The sequence below is a fragment of the Lynx canadensis genome, chromosome C1, assembly GCF_007474595.2.
Source record: "Lynx canadensis isolate LIC74 chromosome C1, mLynCan4.pri.v2, whole genome shotgun sequence".
NCBI lineage: Eukaryota > Metazoa > Chordata > Mammalia > Carnivora > Felidae > Lynx > Lynx canadensis.
In genome coordinates, this window is record NC_044310.1 from 42,246,473 (window position 1) to 42,269,778 (window position 23,306).

The 23,306-nt window shown below is 38.6% G+C and overlaps 1 protein-coding gene across 1 annotated transcript in view; it reads left to right on the top strand.

Annotated features, from left to right (window-relative positions):
• The window catches only part of ZYG11B (zyg-11 family member B, cell cycle regulator), a 92,722-nt gene extending 70,028 nt beyond the window's left edge, over positions 1–22,694 (top strand). Inside the window, exon 14 of the mRNA XM_030324108.1 lies at positions 17,957–22,694. Coding sequence (XP_030179968.1) covers positions 17,957–18,147 — 191 coding nt within the window. The 3' untranslated portion in view covers positions 18,148–22,694. The remainder of the gene's footprint in view (positions 1–17,956) is intronic.
• Positions 22,695–23,306: the final 612 nt, after the last annotated feature.

The window sequence follows — 23,306 nt, forward strand, 5'->3', positions numbered from 1 at the left end:
CTCTCTCTCTCTCTCCCTCAAAAATAAATACACATTAAAAACATTTTTTTTTTTAGTATTTAAAATTAGAGATCAGGACCAAGGAAAAATAATTGGAAAAGAAATTAAAGGTTATAGGGAAAATAGTAGAATATAAATATATAGACCATACATGGTGATTCATGTTCTTTCTGTGGCTGGGCTGCAAATAATCAGCTACATAGTTCTCTTTACATATAAGGAGGAAATACCATTCCATATCCTTACAGGGAATTAAAGCTTTTCTGGGCAATTAACTACAAATTAAAATTTTTTTTACGGAACCTCAATAGGGATGATATTATAAATGGACTCATATAGGAAGTGTGAGAGTTGTTTTTAACAATAGTGATGTAGTAAATAGCAGTAACATCTTACAAGATACCTTCTTATTCTTTGATGAAAACTCAGTGCATAACACAAAAAGGCAATTCAGTGAAAGCTCTTTTATGTGAGATACACAGAGGACAGGGGTTTAGGGAATAGGATGTGATAGAGAAAACTGCCTTGTACCCAGCTAAACTTCTACCTCGGAGCTTTTTTGTTGTTGTTGTTAAATTTTTTTTTTTTAACGTTTTATTTATTTTTGAGACAGAGAGAGACAGAGGATGAATGGGGGAGGGTCAGAGAGAGGGAGACACAGAATCTGAAACAGGCTCCGGGCTCTGAGCTGTCAGCACAGAACCCGACCCGGGGCTTGAACTCACTGACCGCGAGATCATGACCTGAGCCAAAGTCGGCCGCTTAACCGACTGAGCCACCCAGGCGCCCCTACCTGGAAGCTTTTCTGACCCCTCCTACTATATTCCCCAGTTCATTCATAGACACTTCCTCTGGGGTGCCTGGGTGGCTCAGTCAGTTAAGCTTCTAACTCCTGGTTTTCACTCAGGTCATGATCTCATGATTTGTGAGTTTGAACCCTACATCAGGCTCTGTGCTGATGATGAGGAGCCTGCTTGGGATTTTCTCTCTCTCCCTCTCTCTTTGCCCCAGTCACACTGTCTCCCCCTGTCTATCTCAAAATAAATAAGCTTAAAAAAATTGAGACTGCCTCAATAGCTATATTAAACTGCCTCTGATCCAAAAATTTCCTCCTTTTATTGTCCTTACAGGTTCTGAGAACTCCCTAGTTTCTTAACAGCCTATCACATAAGTATTTATTTTTGTTATTACTTTTAAGTGTTGATGTTCTTTTAAGTTTATTCTGTGGATGATCCTCCCGAAAAATTTATTCCAAAATGCACTGTAGGGGTGCCTGTCTGGCTCAGTCAGTAGACCATGTGACTCTTGATCTTGGGGTTGTGAGTTCGAGCCCCCTGTTGAATGTAGAGATTATTTTAAAAAAAATGAAAATAAACAAAATGCACTGTAATTGGGGAATGTTAGAATATTTATCTCCAACTCAAGTAGTTTAGGTTTCTATATTCCTGCTTCCCTGGCTTATTTTGTTTATATTTAAATGGAATTGACTTCTCAGTTTGCATTAAAAGTTCTAATGCTGCTTATAGCTTTTAATAATTAAGAGATAGTATAGCATAGTAGCAAAAGCACACAGGAATCTACCTGGATTCAAATCATGTTCCAGCACTTATGTATGACATCTTGAAGAAATCAGTAAGCCTGGGGCCGCAGTTTCACATTTGTTAAATGGGAATAATAATAGTACCTATATCACACATTATAATGAGTATTTTCCCGTATTTTAGAAAGTTTTTGACAACATGATTTTTAGTAATCACTTAATCTTTATTGTATGGTATATTAGTTTCCTAGTACTACCATAACAAAGTACCACATGTGGGTGACTTAAAACAACAGGAATGTTTGTCTTTCCATTCTGGAGGCTTGAAGTCTAAAATCAAGGTGTCTTTAGGGCCATACTTTCTGGGACAGCTCTAGGGAAGAATTCTTCCTTGCTTCTTCTAGCTTCTGGTGTGTGCTACCAATCCTTAGCATTCCTTGGTATGCTACCAAGGAATCACACACGCATCACTCCTGTCCGATGACCATCTTGTCCACATGTCTTCACATTGTTTTCTGTGCATATGTTTCTGTGTCCAAATCTTCCCTTTTCATAAAAGAACACCAGTCATAATGGATTAAGGTCCACTCTAATGACTTCATCTTAACTAATTATATTAGCAACAACTCGATTTCCAAATAAAGTCACATTCTGAAGTACTGGAGATTAGGACTTTAACCTGTGCTTTTGGGGGACATAACCCTTAATACATTCCTCTATACTTAATAAATGAACTTAGCAGTAATTTATATAGCCACTTCCCTATTGATCAACATTTAAGTAGTCTACCTTTTAATTTTAAAATTATATCCAAGCACTTGTTTGAGAGATATTCATCAGACCGTTATTTACAATAGCAATTAAGTTTAAGTAACCTAGAGGTCCAGCAATAGATAAATGTGAAGTAATGTTGAAATACCCAGACAATGGTATATTTGTATGTTATTAGTAAAGAAGACATGATAGAAAATATTATATAAGCAGAAATTTATACTCTGGGGGCCATGACAGAGTAACTTGTACCAGACTCGCCCTCTAACCATTAATACTAGAAAACACAGGGTGGGAAAGATTTGGAACAAGTCTTTCTAGACAGTAGGCAAAAGGCAGCAAAGATTCCCATCCCTGAAAGAGAACCAAGTACAGCACAGCAATTTCACTGACCTGAGGAGATAAGTTTGGTGAGATTGAGGTATCGGACAAAATGTATGGAATTTATAAGGCAGAGTAATGCAGAGGTGAAAGCTACATCTAGAAGAGACTCCAGAAATCTTAAAGGTTTCTTGAGTTTTTGTCTGATTAGTGAGCTGTGAATGTCTAGGATGAGACTCCTTGAGGTCTGAGAAAGAACAAATACCAAGGAGTGGCTAACTGAACAACACTTGGAGCTCACACAGGGTTTGGAAATACTAGACTTCCTAACACTGGAAAGAACTTAACACCCAGGGCATTCAGTATAGATGCTAGAAGAGATTAAACTAGCCCTAAAATAAAGGCTTCTCTAGGGTGACACTAACACAGCTTAAAAACAAGTTTGAAATGGTTAAGTTGCTCTGAAAATAAATTAACTTTCTGCCGGAGAAAAACTAAGCACTCTTTTAAAAAAAGAACAAAATCTAGCCTAACTCAACAACATGTTTAGTATCTGATAAAAATTGCTAGATGAGGGAAGAAGCAGGAAAATGTGACCCATAACCAGAAGAAAAATCAGACACTTGAAATAGACCCAGAAGTGATGGTGATAATGCAAATACCAGAAAAGTAACTTCAAAAAAATTTTTATAGATACGATCCAAGATTTTAAAGAAAACATGAATATTAATAGAAGAAAAAATATAAAAAGTAAATAAAATAGAAATACTATAGCTAAAACTTTAAATATTTGACATGAAAAATATCTGGATGGGGTGCCTGGGTGGCTCAGTCAGTTAAGCATCTGACTTCAACTCAAGTCATGATCTCACAGCTTGTGGGTATGAGCCCAGCATTGGGCTCTGGCAGATAGCTCAGAGCCTGGAGCTGCTTCAGATTCTGTGTTTCTCTCTCTCTGCCTCTCCCCTGCTCGCGCTGTTTCTCTCTCTCTTAAAAGTAAATAAACATTAAGGGAAAAAAAAGTAGTGTAAAAACAGGGAGTGGGACAAAACAGAAGAGACTCATAAATATGGAGAACAAACTGAGGGTTCCTGGAGGACTTGTGGGAGGGGAGATGGGCAAAATGGGTAAGGGACACTAAGGAATCTACTCCTGAAATCATTGTTGCACTATATGCTAACTAATTTGGATGTAAATTATTTTTTAAAAAATTAAATTAAAATTAAAGAAAAAAATAAACATTAAAAAAGGTTCTAAAAATGAAAAAATATATATCTGAATGAACTTAATAGTAGATAACAGAAGAAAAGATCAGCAAAATTAAATGCATAGCAGTAGAAACTATCTAAACTGAAGCTTAGAGAGAAATAAAGCTTGGGGGGGGGGGGGGGGGGGGGTATGTGGGGTGGGAAGAAAACCAGAATTACCCTGAAATCAGTACCAGACAAAGACCTTGTAAGAAAAGAAAATTACTGAACAATATCTCTCATGAATGTAGATGAGGAAATTCTTAATTTTCTAACAAATGGAACTCAACAGTGTATAAAAAGGACCAGGAAGGTTATTCCAAGAATGCAAGGTTGGTTTACATTTGAAAATCAGTGTGTTCCTTTCTATTACCAGAAGAGGAAAGAAAAGCAATCTGGGGCACCTGAGTGGCTCAGTCAGTTGAACATCTGACTTCAGATCAGGTCATGATCTCACGGTTCATGGGCTTGAGCCCCACGTTAGGCTTTGTGCTGACAGCACGGAGCCTGCTTCAGATTCTCTCTCTCTCTCTCTCTCTCTCTCTCTCTCTCTCTCTCTGCCCCTTTTCTGCTCGCGCACTCTCTCGCTCTCAAAAATAAACATTAAAAAAAAAAAAAACGAAAAGCAGAAAATAGATGCAGAAAAAGAATTGACAAAATCCACTACACAGTCCTGATAAAGGATGTCTAAGGAAATCCTATAGCTAACATCAAAATTAATAGTGAAAAATTAAATGTGAATGTTGCCCTACCAAGATCAGGAACAAGAGGGTGTCCAGTCTCACCATATTGAACATTGTAATGGAGGATTTGTCCAGTGTGATCAGGAAAGAAACAAAAGACATCCAGAGTGGAAAGAGTGAGGTAACAGATGACCTGATTATCTCTGTAGAAAAATCCCATGAAATCTGCAAAAGGGCAACTAGTTCTAATTGAGTTTAGCAAGGTTCCAGGATACACGATATACACAATAATCAGTTGCATTTCTGTATACCAACAACAACCAATATAAATGGAAAAATGACATTTACAATTGTGTCAAAAACTATGAAATACTTAGGGATGGGTGTATCTGACCAAAATGTATAGACCTGTACACAGAAAAACAAAGCACTGCTGAGAGACCTTGAAGAAGGCCTAGCTAAATGGAGAGATCTACCTTATTCATGAGTTGAAAGACTTAATAATGTTAAAATGACAATTCTCCCCAAGTCTGTTGTAGATTGATACAGCCCCAGTCAAAATCCCAGCAGGCTTTTGAAGAGAAATTGACAGACTGATTCTAAAATTCATACAGAAGTGCAAAGAATATTAAAATAACTTAGAAAAATGAAGAACAAAATTGGAGCACTTCCACTACCTGACTTCCAGCTATTCTATAAGCTACAGTAATCAAGACAGTGTTTTGTGGCTCCAGTGTGTGTTTTCTCCACAACTCACCAGGCAATTCTCCCATTCTCAGCAACACTGACTAGATGTCCTACAATCCTACAAATTTAGTTTAATTCTGACACTATTAACCTGGAGATGGCATCAGATCCTACAGTCCCATAAGACTACTGCCCTACTTCAGATGCCAGTCCCAAGTCTAGGTTTTTACCTGTGCTTCTGACTGGTTATAAAGATTAGAGGTTCCTATAAGCCCCTCTTCTGTTTGATTAATTTGCTAGAGCAGCTCATAGAACTCAGGGAAACATTTAGTGACATTTACCAGTTTATTATAAAGGATATTATAAAGGATACTGATGAACAGCCAGATTAAGAGGTACATAGGGTGGGGCCCAGAAGTATCCTGAGTACAGGAGCTTCTGTCCCCACAGAACTTGGGGTGCACTGTCCTTCAGGGCATGTGGATGCATTCACCAACGTGGAAGCTCCTCATATCTTCTTGTTCAGGAGTTTTTATAGAGCTTAATCTGCACCTTCCTCACTTACCCTTTCTAGAAGTCCAAAGATGGGGCTGAAAGGTCCAACCCTCTAATCATTTGGACTTTCTGTTCACCAGCTTCATCCTGAGGCTAAGGACTCTGCTCTGTCACCTTATTAGCATGTTCTCAAAAGGGACTCCTGATAAATGACAAGATACTCCTATTGGGAAATGCCAAGTATTTGAGGAGCTCTGCCAGGAACCTGGGACAGAGACCAAATAATTTCTTATTCTACCACGAGCCACCCCAATCTTTGACCGCAGATCCTTTGTAACAAAAAGATCATAACAGTTAACAGATACTGGCACATCATGAGAGTCCTATTCAGTCATTAGTAATCATATCATATGAAAATGTCTGCCAGGGCAAGGCCACTCAGATTTGCAGCCTTCCATTAGATCTTGTAAAGTTTCAAAAGCAGAAGTGGTCTTAAGGTGAAGCCATATATTGCTCTCAGGCAGCTGGTACAACTGAGCTAAGAGATATCTCTTGCTCTGAGCTTCTTTAGCAGTGTTAGTGTTCTCTTGGATTTCACTCATGACATGACCCATTTGTTCATTTCTGTACCCTTAGCTACTATTTTTCTTTCTCTTCATTTATACCAAACTTTTCTACCTCTGGAAGGGACATTAGTTTTGGTCACTGTGCTGATCTAGATTGCAGGCAGCAATACTAGATTAGTACATGTCTCCCACTGAGTCAACTCTCATTCAGAGAGGGTAAGATTACATAGGTACAGAACTAGTGGGCTGTATTTACTTCCGGGCAGTATAATTGCATTCACTTTTCATCCCAATTCTGTCAGATGGAACATCTCCTCTCCATTAGGCTCTGGGGAATTCTGACAAAAATATTTTATTATTATTTACTCTTTTAGGGAGAGAGTGTATGAGAGGAGCAGAGAGGGAGAGAGAGGGAGAATCCCAAGCAGGCTCCATGCTCAGTACAGAGCCCAACTCAGAGCTTGATCCCACAACCCTAGGATCATGACCTGAGCCTAAATCAAGAGTCAGACACTCAACTGACTGAGCCACCCAGGCACCACAAAAACATTTTAAAATACAGTTACAGTTTTTTTACTTAGGAATCATCCCTGCTTCCAACATGTGTAGTTGCAGCCCTGATCTGTGACCACTGCATCAGGCTGGGAATTTTTAATTTTTTTTTAAGTTTATTTTATTTTGAGAGAGAGAGAGAGCAAGCGTGCATGTGCGCACAAGTGGGGAGGGGAAGAGAGGGAGGCAGAGAGAGAGAATCTTAAGCAGGCTTTTAACTGTCAGTGCAGAGCCTGATGCAGGGCTCGAACTTAACAAACCTCAAGATTATCGCCTGAGCTTAAGTTGGATGCTTAAGTGACTGAGCCACTCAGGTACCCCTTGGGAATTTTTTTTTTTTATTGCTTGTTTATTTTGAGAGAGAGAGCACAAGGAGGGAAGGGGCAGAGAGAGGGGAAGAGAGGATTCGAAGCGGGCTCCGTGTTGAGAGCAGAGAGCCCGATGCAGGGCTCAACTCAAGAACCATGAGATCATGACCTGAGCCGAAGTCAGATGCTTAACCAACGGAGCCACCCAGAAGCCCCTGGTTGGGATTTTTTTTTTTTTTTTTTTTTTTTTTTTAAGTTTAATTGGAGCTCCTGGGTGGCTCAGTCAGTTAAGTGCCAGACTTCAGCTCGGGTCATGATCTCACGGTTCATGGGTTCGAGCCCTGAGTCTGGCTCTGTGCTGACAGCTCAGATACTGGAGCCTGCTTCAGATCCTGTGTCTCCCTTTCTCTCTGCCACCCCCCCCCCCCAACTCTGCACTGTCTCTCTCTCTCTCTTTCAAGAATAAACATTAAAAAAATTTTTTTTAAGTTTAATTGATACAGGGAAGAAGAAGAAGAAGAAGAAGAAGAAGAAGAAGAAGAAGGGGGAAAAAAAAGTATAGTCATTTTACCAGTATCCTCCCTTGGCAAGAGTTACATAGCCATACCAGCATCCTTTCCCATTCCTTCTTCTCTGGATCCACCAGAAAAACGGAAGAATATCTAGTGGGGACACTCTTTTTAGCCCCACTCATATTGAGCATGAGCATACTCTCACAAAGGCATGGAATCTAGCTCTTCAGACCTGTTTCTCACCTCTACCCCACCCCGTTTTTATTTTTTATTTTTATTTTTATTTTTAATTTTTTTTTTTTTTAACGTTTATTTATTTTTGAGACAGAGAGAGACAGAGCATGAACAGGGGAGGGGCAGAGAGAGAGGGAGACACAGAATCGGAAACAGGCTTTAGGCTCTGAGCTGTCAGCACAGAGCCCAATGCGGGGCTCGAACTCACGGACCATGAGATCATGACCTGAGCCGAAGTCAAACACTTAACCGACTGAGCCACCCGGGCGCCCCCCACCCCCTTTTTAAAACAACCAATATTTGAATTGCCCATTCCAATTCTTTGAAACTGTTACCCTGAGGAAGATCTCTCTCTGCCCATTGTTGGACATTGGAAGGGAGGAAAAAGTGTTACTCAGCTCTGCCAATTTGTGCCTCAGAGGTTGCAGGAAGAATGTCTAGATTCAGCCTCTGTCTGCATTGCTGCAGTACCCCAGATCCACTCATTTCATGGACCCAGGTGGCTACCTCGAGGGAGCAGATGGGCCTGAAAATTAAACTGATGAAGACAGATTTACAGAAGAAAAGCATACAAATTTTATTAAAACTTCAAAGTTTTATATGTGGGAATCTTCAAACAAGAATGAAGCCTTGAAGTGACCAGAGCAGGAAGCTTTTATACCTTTTAGATAAAGAAACAAATTTGTGAAAAATTGACAAGACAAAGATGTTTTAGCTAGGGGTAGTAAATGGTGAAGAAGTGGCTAGGAAAATAAGAGTTAGTTAAATACAGTTTGTTTGTACAGATTCCTCAGCCCCCAATTCCAGGTCTCTGGTGATAAAATATCTTCCTTCTTCCTGGTACAAGGAGGGTGCCTTTCGCATGGGCGTTTTATGACCTATTTCAGGGAAGAAGGGTGAGGGAGGGAAGTCAGAGTAATCTTCCTGCTTCTGCTGTTTTCTCAAACAACTTTAGCTTAGGATAGTCAATAGGCCAAGAAGCCATGTTTTAGGGCAATGTGTCCTGAACTCCATCAACATTATACACTGTAAAGTATGTTCCTTGATCAGAAGAAATGACAGTCGGCTGTCCAAATTGTTTCAATGCCTTATGTTTTGGTTGCTCTATAGCATTCTAAGCATTCATATCTATCACTGAGCAAAGCCCAGTCCAGAGTCAGTATCTGCTTCTGTCAAGACCCATCTGTATCTCCCCAGGACTACCAGTGCTAGTCTGACTTGCTAGCTATGATCAGGGCCTTTCCCCCCAGGGAATTTGCCACATAGCCATCTACAGTGTCTGTCTCCTTTGCTGGCAGGCTGAACAGTTCTTGCTGGCAATTTGTGCCTCAGAGATTGCAAGGGGAATATGTCTACATTCAGCCCATATCTGCATTGCTGTAGTATCTCCATATCCACTTATTTCACGGACCCATGTGGCCACCCCAGGCAAGTTCTTCTGCTGGTCTATTCCAGTTATCTTCTGAACCTACAAGGAGTTCTGATGGGCGTAGAAATGTCCTACTAGAATGCACTCTTCAGATTCCCACAGTGATTTCCATAGGGCCATGTCTCATACAAGCACCCCTTCAGTTCTGTTCCTATTGCCCTTGTGCCCATCCGTATGCTCAGGCCATTGACCACTGCCCTCGAGTCATTAAAAACCCAAAAAGAGCCTTTTATCACTTTTCAATTCTTTAATCACTGCTGGGAAAACAGCATGTTCAGCTCACAGAGCTCATTTGCTTTTACCTTTTTTAGTCAGAGTGCTGGCCTTTCAAACAGGATGTTGTCTGTTCACCTTGGAACTACTGTCCACAAACCAAGCAACTCTTTGTCAGCTAGTGGACAGCTGTTTACAAGGTACTGTCCAAGTGATGATAGAATGTAGCAGCTCCTTGTGCAGTTTCAAAGTGGGTCCTAGGGAGAAAGAGTCTTCCTGCCCGTGATTATACCCTCCTTGCATTCCCCAGGTAGCATTATCCTGTATAAACAATTTCCATTTCACTAGGGAACTCTCCTAGCACTGCCATCCCCATTAGAGTGTTTCTCTGACATCACCCAGAACACCATGCATATTTCAGGTTTTAAGATGATTTTTTAATCCTTCTGTCATAAGGTAGCTTCAATTAATGTCAGATAGCAAGGTAGTAAATGCCTCTTGGTTGGAAATTCTCTAGTCCAATGCCCCAGTCTGTTCTTCACATAAGTAAGGCACAGAGAATTTGTCCCTACCAGCACTTCGGCCTATATTCTACACTGCACAGGCTTGAGAAACCTTCTGGTACCCATTTAGCATGTCTACTTAACATTGCTTGAAGAGTAGATTTACATGCTTTCTGTTTTACAATGTTAGGTAGGAGTAACATTTCCTAGTCAAATAAAATGTCCATCCTTATAATACAGTCAAGTAAAAGAAATACAATCACTTTACATAAAACCTACTCAACCATACCAGTTGTCCTACAAACTTTTAGTTTAATTCTATTACATTCCTGACTGTAGCCTTTATTAGGACTTCATCCACAGATTTTGACTTTATATTACTAGGTAGGTGAAGTGTTCCCTAGCGAGACATAATGCTCATTCCCATAAGACATTCAGGTAAAGGAAACACAGCTTCTTTACGTAAAACCTGTTTAAACATTCCACCTTTCATAATTCCATCAACCCATACATTAAAAAAATTTTGTTTAATATATTTTTTTTTTTTTGAGAGAGAGAGCGAAAGAGTGTGAGTGGGGGAGGGGCAGAGAGAAAGGGAGACAGAATCTGAAGCAGGCTCCAGGCTCAGAGCCCAATGCGGGGCTCGAACCCACACACTGTGAGATTATGACTTGAACCGAAGTCAGCCGCTTAACTGAGCCACTCAGGTGCCCCTCAACCCACACATTTTTATTTTCTCTCGATCTAATTATAAGCCCACATTAGGGCTTCACCAGTGGATTTTGGTAACTTTTCCATTCTCTGACCAATTTACCCAGTCTTACCTGAAAGGCTTTGAGTCCCCAGTGAGGGGTCATGCCAAGGAATCCTGGCCCTTTTATCTTGATTAATCTGCGTAACCACTGCCACAAGCAGTTGCTGGTAAGGTTTAGATCCATCTCTAAATTCTGTTGGCAACTTTTACCTTTAGTAACTGATTGCAGCTCAGCTGCTACTCCATATCATGGTGAATACCTGGCTACTCTGGAATCAGAGGTTTTTCATCCCTCTTTCATCTTTTCTCTTCCCAAACCACATATTTTTATGAGCCACAGCCATTATAGCAAATACCATTTCTTTTTTCCTTTTCTTTTTTTTTTTTTTTTTATTCTGAGGGAGAGAAAGAGCACATGCGAGATGGGAGAGGCAGAGAAAGGGAGAGAGAAAATTCCAAGCAGGCTCTGCGTAGATGGTGCCAAACCCAATGCAGGGTTCGAACTCATGAACAGCAAGATCATGACGTGAGCCAAAAGAGTCAGATACCTTAACCAACTAGGCCACCCAGGCACCCCTCAAACCCCACTTCTGACATCAATTCTAACACGTGTTTTTCCACACTCCACCAAGCAGTTTTCCAGTTCTCAGCAGACAGCATCTGTGCATACTACAAATTGAATTCAATTCTGACATTTACCTGGAGACAGTGTCAGATCCCATAGGTTAAGGGTTAGTCCCACAAGACTGCCTTCACTTCAGACACCAGTTGCAAGTCCAGGCATAGAAATAGGCAAAGGTTCAGTGGACCAGAATAGAGAATACAAAAATAGGGCTAGACATATATGGTTGATTAATTTTTGACGTAAGTTTAAAGTGCATTCAATAAAGAAATGATAATCTTTTCAACAAACGGTGCTACAACAAATCCAGCTACAACCACTGGATCTCTGGATGCAAAAAAAAGTGAGGGGTGCTTGGCTGGCTCAGTTGGAAGAGCAACTATTGATCTTGGAGTTGTGAGTTTGAGCCCCACATTGGATGTAGAGATTACTACAAAAAATAAAAAAATAAATAAAAAACTACTTTAAAAAAAGCCCCACTTTAGGCATGGAGCCTACTTTAGGAAAAAAAAAAAGTGAGCTTATTCTACCTTGGACTCTACCCAGCCAAACACCCCCAAAAATTAACTCTTAATTGATCATAGGCCTACATATGAAACAAGAAACTATTTAAAAGTACTAGAAGACATGCCTGGGTGGCTCAGTCAGTTAAGCATCCAACTCTTGATTTTGGTTCAAATCATGATCTCACGGTTTCATGAGTCTGAGCCCTGTGTCAGGCTCTGCGCTAAGTGGAGCCTACTTGGAATTCTCCCTCTCTCTCTGCCCCTTCTCCACTCGTACTCTGTCTCTCTCAAAATAAATAAACGTTAAAAAGAAAAAACAAGTTCTAGAAGAGGGGCACCTGGGTGGCTCAGTGGGCTAAGTGTCTGACTCTTGGTTTCAGCTTTAGGTCATGATCTCAGTGGTTTCTGAGTTCAAGCCCCGTGTTTGTCATATTCTGCACTGATAGTGCAGAGCTTGCTTGGGGTTTTCTCTCTCTCTCTTCCTCTGCCCCTCCCCCTCTCATGTGCACGTGCTCTGTGTCTCTCTCAAAATAAATAAATAAACAAACTTTTAAAAAGGCTCTAGAAGAAAACAAAAAATCTTTGTGACTTGATGTTAGGCAGATTTCTTTTTTTTTTCTTTAAGATTATATTTTTTAAGTAATCTCTACAATCCAATGTGGGGCTTGAACTTACAACCTGGAGATCAAGAGTTGCTTTCTTTACTGACCAAACCAGCCAGCCACCCTGCAGATTTCTTAAATATGCACAAAAGCATGATCTACAAAGGAAAAAAAATAGCTAAATTGCCCTTGATCGAACTTAAGGACTTCTGTTCTTTGAAAGATACTGTTAAAAGAATCAAAAGCCAGTACACATATGGGATCAAAGTATTTGCAAATCACATGTCTGATAAAGCATAGGTATTCAAAACTTTTATAAAGAATTCTCGGGGCACCTGGCTGGCTCAGCCAGGGGAGTGTGCGCCTCTTGATCTTGGGGTTGTGACTTTGAGCCTGTGTTGGGTGTAGAGATTTCTTAAAAATAAAATCTTCTTTAAAAAAAAAAAAAAGAAAAAGAAAGAAAGCTCTCAAAACTTAATAAGAAAACAATACAAGTGAGGAGAAAATGGACAAAAGAGTTGAACAGATCCTTTACCAAAGAAGATTAATGGATGGCAAATAAGCACATGAAAAGATGTTCAACATCCTTAGGACAGACATATATATGAATGCATTAGAATTGAGAGTCCAGAAATAACCCCCCAAATTGATTTTTGACATGGGTGCTAAGACAATTTAATGGGGAAGGAGTCATTTTTTCAACAGTGCTGGGAAAACTGAGTAGGCACATGTAAAAGAAGAATCTGATTCCTTACTTCATACTGTATATAAAAATTAACTCAAGGGGCGCCTAGGTGGATCAGTGAGTTGAGTGCCCAACTTCGACTCTGGTCACGATCTCCCAGATTGTGAGTTTGAGCCCCACATCGGGCTTGCTACTGTCAGTGCAGAGCCCGCTTTGGATCTTCTGTCCCCCTCTCTTTGCCCCTTCCCCACTTGTACACATTCTCTCAAAAAATAAATTAAAAAAAAAAAAAAATTAAAAACTAACTCAAAGTAGATTCTAGACCTAAATGTAAGAACTACATCTACATCTACATAAGCATATAAAATTTTTAGGAGGAAAACATAGATATAAATCACTATAACCTTGGATTAAGCAGTAGCTTCTTAGGACACCAAAAGCTTAAGTGACAGAAAAGCTAGTTTAATTGGATTTAATTAAAAAAATGAAAACTTTTGTGCTTTAAAGGACACCATCAAGGAAGTGAAAAGACAATTTACAGAGGACACCATCAACAAAGTGAAAAGACAATTTACAGAAAGGTTGAAAATATTTGCACGTTATATATCTGATAGAGGGACAAGTTTTCGGAATATATAAAGAGTTCTTACAACTCAATGATAAAAATAACCCAGTTTAAAAATGGGCAAAGGACTAACTAGACTTTCTACAAAGAGATCATGTGAACGGCCAATAAGCACATGAAAAGAAGCTCAACATCATTGGTCATTAGAGAAATACAAATTAAAACCACAATGAGGGGTGCCTGGGTGGTTCAGTCAGTTAAGTGACTTTTTTTTTTAATCTTTCTTTTTTAATGTCTATTTATTTTTGAAAGAGAGACAGAGAGCGAGTAGAGGAAGGGCAGGGAGAAGGAGACACAGAATCCAAAGGAGGCTCCAGGCTCTGAGCTGTCAGCACAGAGCCTGACACAGAGCTCGAACCCACAGACCACGAGACAATGACCTGAGCCGAAGTCACGTTTAACCACCTGAGCCACCCAAGTGCCCCAAGTGTCAGACTCTTGATCTCAACCCAGGTCATGATCTCTGGGTTTGTGGGTTTGAGCTCTGTGCTGTCAGTGTGGAGCCTGTATGGGATTCTCTCTCTCCCTCTCTCTCTGCCCCTCCCCCACTCGCTCTTGCTCTCTCAAATTAAACAAACATTTAAAAATTAAATAACACCACAATGAGACACTAGTTTATGCCTACTAAAAAGGCTGCCTATAAACAAAAAGATGGATGATGGCAAGTGTTGGCAAGAATGTGAAACAGCTTTCTCATTCATTACTGATCAGATTGAAAAATTGTACAGCCATTTTTGGGGCACCTGGGTGGCTCATTCAGTTATGCATCAACTCTTGATTTTGGCTCAAGTCATGATCTCATGATTTGTGAGTTTGAGCCCTGCATCAGGCTTTGAGCTAACAGTGGGGACCCTGTTTGAGATTCTCTGTCTCTCCCTCTCTCTTTGCCCCTCCCCCAGTTTCTCTCTCTTTCTCTGTCTCAGAATAAATAAACATTTAGAACAATGAAAAAATTATGCAACCATGTTAGAAAACAGTTTGATGATTTCTTATAATGTTAAGCGCACATTTAGCATTTGCCCAGCATTCTAAGTATCCTCAAGATCACTGAAACAGAAAGTCCACAAAAATACTTATGTTGGGCTCCTGGGTGGCGCAGTCAGTTAAGCATCCTACTTCGGCTCAGGTCATGATCTCATGGTTTGTGAGTTTGAGCCCTGCTTTGGGCTTTCCATCTCAGTGCACAGTCTGCTTCAGATCCTCTGTCTCTCTCTCTGTCCCTCTCCCTCCCTCCCCCTCCCCTGCTGATGTCCTCTCTCTCAAAAAATGAACATTAAAAAAAAAAAAAAGATTAAAAAAATAAAAATACGTAGTATAGGCAATGCAATAGAATATTTACTTAAAATACTTAATACTTTATTTTTTTATTATTTTCTTCTTTTTTTGAGAGAGAGAGAGAGAGAGAGAGAGAGAGAGAGAGAGAATCTCAAGCAGGCTCCATGCCCAGCACAGAGCCCAACATGGGGCTTGAACTCACAACAGTGAGGTCATGGCCTGAGCCAAAATCAAGAGTTGGACACTTAACTGGTTAAGTCACCCAGGCACCCCTGTTTATTTTGTTTTATTATTTTTTTTTTTAATGTTCATTTGTTTTTGAGAGAGAGAAAGACAGCCGGGGAGGGGCAGAGAGAGAGGGAGACAGAGGATCTGAAGCAGGCTCTGCACTGACAGCAGAGAGCCTGATGTGGGACTCGAACTCACAAAATCTGAGATCATGACCTGAGCTGAAGTCAGACACTTAACTGGGCCACCCAGGCACCTCCTAATATTCAAATTTTAAAAATACTTAAAAAACAAAACAAAACACTACCACATATACATAGCAATATGGACACATCTCAAGTCAGGCTGAGGGGGTGAGTTCCAGCCCTGCATGGGGCTGTTTCTGACAGCTCAGAGCCTGGAGCCTGCTTGGGATTCTGTGTCTCCCTCTCCTTCTCTGCCCCTCCCCGACTCGTGCTCTGTCTCAAAAATAAACATTAAAATAAAAATTTTTAAATAAGCCATGCTGAGCAAAAATAGACTCAAAAGAATACATCCTGTATGGTCCTATTTACTTGAAGTTCTAGACCAAGCAAAAGTCAATATCATAGAAATTAGAGAAGTGGTTGCCTAGGTGAGGCTGCAGAGAAGATTGCAGAGGTGCACAAGGAACCTTTTTTTTTTTTTATTCTATATTCTGATTGTGGTGGTGGTTATACAAGTGTATACATTTGCCAAAACTCATCAAATTATAGATTAAATTGGGTATATTTTACTGTGTGTAAATTATACTTTAATAAATGACTAAAACTAAAAATACTTTTAAAAGTGGTATATATAAAAAGAAAAAATACTTAAAAACAAGGCAAAGAAAATATTTTAAAAGAAAATTACGTGTACAATACGAATGCCATTAAATTTTTTTTTAAATATATAGGAAATGCATAAAAGTGTAATAGCACCTATGATTTGGGATCAAACAAGTTTTCTTTTCCAGATTGTCTATGCTTTAAGGTTATGATTTTTATTTATTTATTTTTGGTAAAAAAATGGTTTATCCATTTCATTTTTTTGGTATAAAACACATGGGAGAAACCTATTCAACCTAGCCAATCAACATACAGCCTTCCACATGGAAAGGTACTTTTATCAAACTTTGAGTCTAAGAACATACAGATGTTTCTTTTCTTTTTTTTTTTTTTAAGGACATGCAAATGTTTCTTTTACCATGTCTAAAGTAATTGTCTATGCTTTTCCATATAACTGTTTTAAAATCTCCATATGCCTCCATTATTTCATCTGTCCCAGTTAAAGTATAAGGAAAGGAGGAAGAGGGTTGGTTTAAACGTCTAAGTTTTCTACTGCCCTTTCTTTCCACATAGAGACTTGTGGATGTGAGGAACCAATCCTCCCACCCATAGCTGTGGTAGCCTTGATAAGAGAACCATATATATATGAATATGAGAATTGTATATATATATGAATTAGAGAATCATTGTTATGTGTGGAGCCTTGCAGTGTAGACATAACATCATTACAGAGGTATTTATCAAGGTTTAGCATGTATTAGTAGTCAATAGCAAAAATAGCTCAAATTTTGGGAATGCAAGCTGGTACAGCCACTCTGGAAAACAGTATGGAGGTTCCTCAAAAAACTAAAAATGGAACTACCCTCCAACCCAGCAATTGCACTACTAGGCATTTACCACAAGGGATACAGGTGTGCTGTTTCGAAGGGACACATTCACCCCAATGTTTATAGCAGCACTATCAACAATCGCCAAAGTATGGAAAGAGCCCAAATGTCCATCGATGGATGAATGGATAAAGAAGATGTGGTATGGGGCACCTGGGTGGCACAGTCGGTTAAGCGTCCGACTTCAGCCAGGTCACGATCTCGCGGTCCGTGAGTTCGAGCCCCGCGTCAGGCTCTGGGCTGATGGCTTAGAGCCTGGAGCCTGTTTCCGATTCTGTGTCTCCCTCTCTCTCTGCCCCTCCCCTGTTCATGCTCTGTCTCTCTCTGTCCCAAAAATAAATAAACGTTGGAAAAAAAAAAAAAAGATGTGTGTGTATATATATATATATACACACACACATATATATATACACTTACACACACACACACACACACAATGGAGTTTTACTTGGCAATCAAAAAGAATGAAATCTTGCCATTTGCAACTATGTGGATGGAACTGAAGGGTGTTATGCTAAGTGAAATTAGTTGGAGAAAGACAAAAATCATATGACTTCACTCATATGAGGACTTTTAGACACAGAACAGATGAACATAAGGGAAGGGAAGCAAAAATAATATAAAAACAGGGAGGGGGACAAAACAGAAGAGACTCATAAATATGGAGAACAAACTGAGGGTTACTGGAGGGGTTGTGGGAGGGGGGATGGGCTAAATAGGTAAGGGGCACTCAGGAATCTACTCCTGAAATCATTGTTGCACTATATGCTACCTAATTTGGATGTAAATTTAAAAAAATGAAAAATAAAATAAAAAAAAAAGAATTAAAAAATAGCTCAAATTTTAAGTGACAAAAAGAACTTTTTTGTGTGTAGAATAATTTTTTTTAAGTGTTTTAAGAAAAGCTCTTTCTCCTCTTTCAGCCTCAAGGTATTGCAGCATGCTGATTGAGGAAGGAGGATTGCAGCATTTATACAACATCAAAGAACACGAACAGACGGATCCCCATGTCCAACAGATTGCTGTGGCCATTCTAGACAGCTTAGAAAAACACATTGTGCGCCATGGGAGACCACCTCCCTGTAAAAAGCAGCCCCAGGCTAGACTAAATTGATAGCCATAAGTAACTGAATAACTGAATCACAGGAATCCTTTTTGTGATAGGTTCATTTGGAATATCTTACCCTCTGTGATGTTTTAGGGGTTTCTATGACAAGAGTCATAAGATCAGTTTGGGATTGACCGTGTAAAGTACTGCCCATGTGAACAGTCTCTAATTTGTCTTGTGATTTTTAACTTCTGAGGCAAGAAGGATCTGTTCCTTCATCATTGCCTTTTAGGAAATTTTCCACATCTTTCCGTGTTTGAACTTACCTGTGCTTGAAATTCTACAGTTTTATGATAAAGTTTGCACGAACCTTTAAGCCAGACTTTTCTGATCTTAAAGTCCCTTCCAATCAATTTGCAGCTTCAGATAAGCTGTTAACCTGATTTCTGGCACTGCTTCAGTTGTAAGTTTTATACTGCTTCTGTATAAAATGGCTTTCTTCTCTGTGTACCTTTTATAAGATGTCCTTCTTAGTGTGAAAGAGCAGAAATCCAAGTCCTGTTTGAAAGCTACTCAGCAACTGGAACCTGGGTGGATGGCAGAAAAAATATATTGGAAGGAAAACTATTAAGGGGGAAAGAAATAAGGAACTAGAGAAAGGTCTGCTCTTACAATACAGTTTTTAAACTGGGACAGGCTATCCTGAAGCCCACCTCTTCTGAGGCAGTAAGCAGTAGCTTATTCTTCATATTTATTCCTGGAAGCATGGGCTGCTGCTTCCTACACAGACTGCTGGTTACTCTCTAGAAATATTTCCCGGGACATCACAGTGTAAAATATTACAACATTCTGTGTTAAAGATTAATTGTCTGAATCTCTATAAGTCATACTATTGTGAAAATGTGAATTTTTATAAAATTGTCTCTTGTTAAAACTGAGCATTATTTTCCCTCTATTTCAAAGTCATTTTATTCAGTGACATAGAGACTACACACGGTATTACCTGCTCAGTTAAATACACTTAACAACAGTAAATTTTGTCACAAGAAGTTAAATTTTCTTTCTTTCTTTTTTTTTTTTTCAAAATACATGTATCTTAATGTTCTCATGTTGGAGAAAGATGTCCACACCTCACTGCCAAAAATGAATGAGAAGCGTTAGACTGTTGTTAAATACAATGGTTCTAGATGTAGCGTGTAAAAGGAAATATTTTTTGATGGGTTATTTTTTAGACAATTGCCTTTCCTTTTGAGATACCCGTTACAGCAGAGTAAAGAATCAATTATCATTATATCAATAATGGCAGCTGGGAGGCAGCAAGTCACCAAGAAATTTAATTTCCATTTAAAATTTTAGTTTGTGAATAAGGTTAATCACAATTTCAGATGACTGCATTTTTTTCCATAGATGGCTAAACTGTTTTCAATAGAGATTTAAAATGGTATGTTTAAATTATGGTGATTATTCAGAGGCATTTTTATTTAGAAAAGAGCTGGCTTATTAGTGTGCTGATAGCATTTTTGACATACATATTTCATACCACTATCACAAAAATCATACTTGAATTATTTCATACTCCTTCGCAGGGATGAAAACTTAAACTAAAAGAAAATAGTTATTTAGAACCATTAAAAACCATATTATATTGTGGATTACTTCTGACTTAATTGGTTTAAGGAATTTTTATAGGCACAAGATAAATTTTCACGGACTGTCTATTTCAGGGGAAATGGAAGATTCTTTTAGCTTTCCCCCTTTTTCCTAGATTTTAATGTCTAAGGCAAAATGTAGAAAACAGGCCGGCCTGCACTAGCTTGGAAATCGCTAGCTATTTTGACTATCTCCAGGCCTCTTAGCTTGTATAGTTAGGGAAAAGCCTGTTTGAGAAGTTTGGCTTCAAGTGTCTCTTCTGTCCTGTTGAAGCAAAAGTATGTGTTCCTTATTAGGCTAGGCTTAGGTTTTTATCTTTACAAATTGTTTTCAGAAATAGCTAACAATGTACAGAAAACAATAACTCCCTTCATTGCTCAGAATAACTTGATAGATGAAGACTTAAAAATATTGAAAATTAGTTTTAAATTTACTACTTTGAACATTGGTAATGGTGGGATATTTCTGAGTCTTAAAAGCAAAATAATTGCTCACATCCCATATATAAAAATTGTAGTGCCTTTGTGGTTGGGATGGTTCTTAAAATTGTGTATCTAACTAAGGCACAGAATTGTCTGCAAGGTCTTGAATCTGGCTAAAATATAGTAGATGTATATATTGAAATTATGAGGCATAACTGGCCTGTGTCTACAGTTGGAATCTATTAATTAGGCCTATCTTTTACATGCGTATAGTAGAATGTAACAGTACTTGGTGCCTTCAAGGGTTACCTCTTCAGTGGCTTAGAGGTGCTGTTTCAAGCACAATTTAGACTAGGGCTGAACCACTCATTGCTCAAATCACTGGTGCACTCAGATATTGTAAAATATCACTACATCAGTCCACAAGCAGCAGCAAGGTTTAGATCTACCAAAGGAAATGGAATTAGACTTTTTAAGAGTATAATGATGCATGTTGGTATCATTGAGTAAAACAAGAACAGTCTAAAATTAAAGCAGAAATCAGGCATCTTGTTCTTTACATCAAATAAGTTTTGCTCGTGGTCTTTACACTCTAAAAAATCATTTTTTCCTCTTGGCAGTTGAAAAGAAACATAAATCAAGTAGTAATAAGGGGTTAGTTTACTCTCTGGCCAAGGACTCAGTGGTTACTGATCTTAATTGAGGATTTGAAAAATCGTATCAGACCCACAGTTCTAGGAATTGACCTTAAATACTGCTGCTCTTTACCCCTGGACAGAAATGCCAGCTAGTGGCACTAGTCAATTTAATTACCTAAGGTGGAGGTGAATCACCATAAAAGGGTGCTATAGGAATTGAATTTCATGATCTCTTTCGTTTGCAAACTTCAGAGATTCGTGTTTAAAAACATCAAATCTATCAAGCCTAAGAAGTTGTTCTTACTATTGAGACCTTTTGAGTTGGCCCTTTTCCTCCCTAGTCACTTTCATTTAGCTGTATGTTTAATTATGCCATGTGTCAAGATAAGATTGGGCCTTCTTCTAGCCCTTTGGAGCACGTTTTAATGAAAATATATTTTATGTTCTCAGTTACGATACATTAATGAACAATGGTTTTGGCTTAGTGTTTTAAAATGCATGGCGCCCTCGTAGAACAACCTGCAGCCAATACCTGAGACTGAAAAGAGGTCATGAGTAGCAGGGAAAACCCACCCCTTTCCTGCCCTCTCTAATGCCATGTTTACAGTATTTGTTCATTGCGCAACTTTTGTTTTGGAATAAACAGTATTATTAAACTGAAGGTGTAAATTAAAGGCAGTATCATAATGTCAGCTGATATGGGCAGTTTTATCTGTATGTTACTTATTTGGGAACTTTATATGGATAGGGCCTCAGAGTAGTGTTCTAAGGCAGCCTGTAGAGAAGTTTGCAAACTTACGGTTTCCCTCTCGAATCTGTTGTAGCAGTTTCAAATGATTGTGTGGATATTGGATGTTTAACCTTTACCATTTGCTTTGTATCGACACATTTTTCATTTTAAGTGTTAACTCATGTACTGTTTACTTTAGGAATAATGCAAATCCAACCTTCATCCAGTGATGAGAATAGCAGTATGATAGGAATTTGCTCAATGTGCTTTAAATGAGTAATTGCTTTATCTTTTTTAGTATCTGATAGACTTTGCATGACACGGTACACTCCTAATTATGCATTCTTTAGTTTCCAAATCTTAACCTAAGACATTCTATATTAACTGATGGGTAGCCTGAGAAAGAGCTTTCTCTGACTGTTTCTCCCCTCAGTCAATATTTTTGGGTAAATTATGGGAAAGTCAATGCTATTTCTCATTTCTCTGGATGAAGCGAAGTTCATTTGGATGGCACAACCAAACTTTAGAGCTAGATAGAATGGCTATTAAGAATATTTAGAAAATCCAAATTTATCGAAATTACTCTATGGAAAATCATACATCTAGTTCATTAATACTATTAGCGTAATTTCGAACTTCCTTTTGGGGAAACTGTTCAAATGGGTTCTTTTAAGCTTATTTTAATCAGCTTACAAGCAAGAAGCTACTTAGCTAATGAAAGCTGAGATACACTTTCATAAAAGCAAGAAATTGTTGAAAGCATTTTTTTCTTTAAAAATGGGATGATGTTAATGTCAAGATTTATACTGAGATAATCCGCAAGAATAAAATTTTAAAATCTTAAAATCCTTGACTTTTGTAGAATTCCCACTGTCAAATTCCCACGGACTTATGAGAGAAAGGCTATCTTTTGCTTAAATTTCGATGGAAGAGTTTAACTCCTTTCAAAGGATATGAAAAATTCATTGGGAAATGTAATGTGTATACATTTTCAAGGCTCTCAAATTCTCTGGACTGAAGGCACTGTTCTCACTGTGGCCAGATGAATGGGAGTGTTCTGTACATGAATCATGCTATATTTTAAATCAGGACATCACTTAGGTATTAATGTTGTGTGTACAGAGTTTTGTTTTGGGAATTTTTTTTTTGCCTAAATAAATGTTATAAATTTTATGTAAAGCGTGTCTTGTCTACTTTATTTCTAGACTATTTGCTTTAATGCAAGATATAGATTCCTTAGTTATTAACTTGTAGCAATGGCTTACCAGTGGTTTTATTGCACAAGTTTCTAGTAATGGATGGAACTCCATTCATTCATTTCATTAAATACCTGTGCTAGGTACTGTTTAAGTGTTGGAGTTTATATAATTTATAAATCCCTCAGGAAACTTACAGTTTTGTGGGAAGGAAATATTAAGCATAGAAATATTATTTTAAATTGCATTACAGGCCAGTCCACAGTGCTTATTATAGAGGCACAGAGATCACAATCCAAACTGGGCACCCATTACACAACCCCAAGAAGACTTCCTAGAGAACATAATATCTGGGTTGACATTCATTCACACAACTATTGAGATAATTAACTGATATAATGTATATTAAGAGTATTTAATGAGGGAGATTACCAAAAAACAAGGTTTAAGCCAGAAAGAAGCCTTAGTTATTTATTTCAGTTTCAGAAACTCATTTTGTAGTTGAAGAAACGGTCTTAAATAAAACGAGCTTGTCTGTCACACAGGAAGCCAGTGACAGACTGTGCGCTACAATTCTTATTTCCAGACT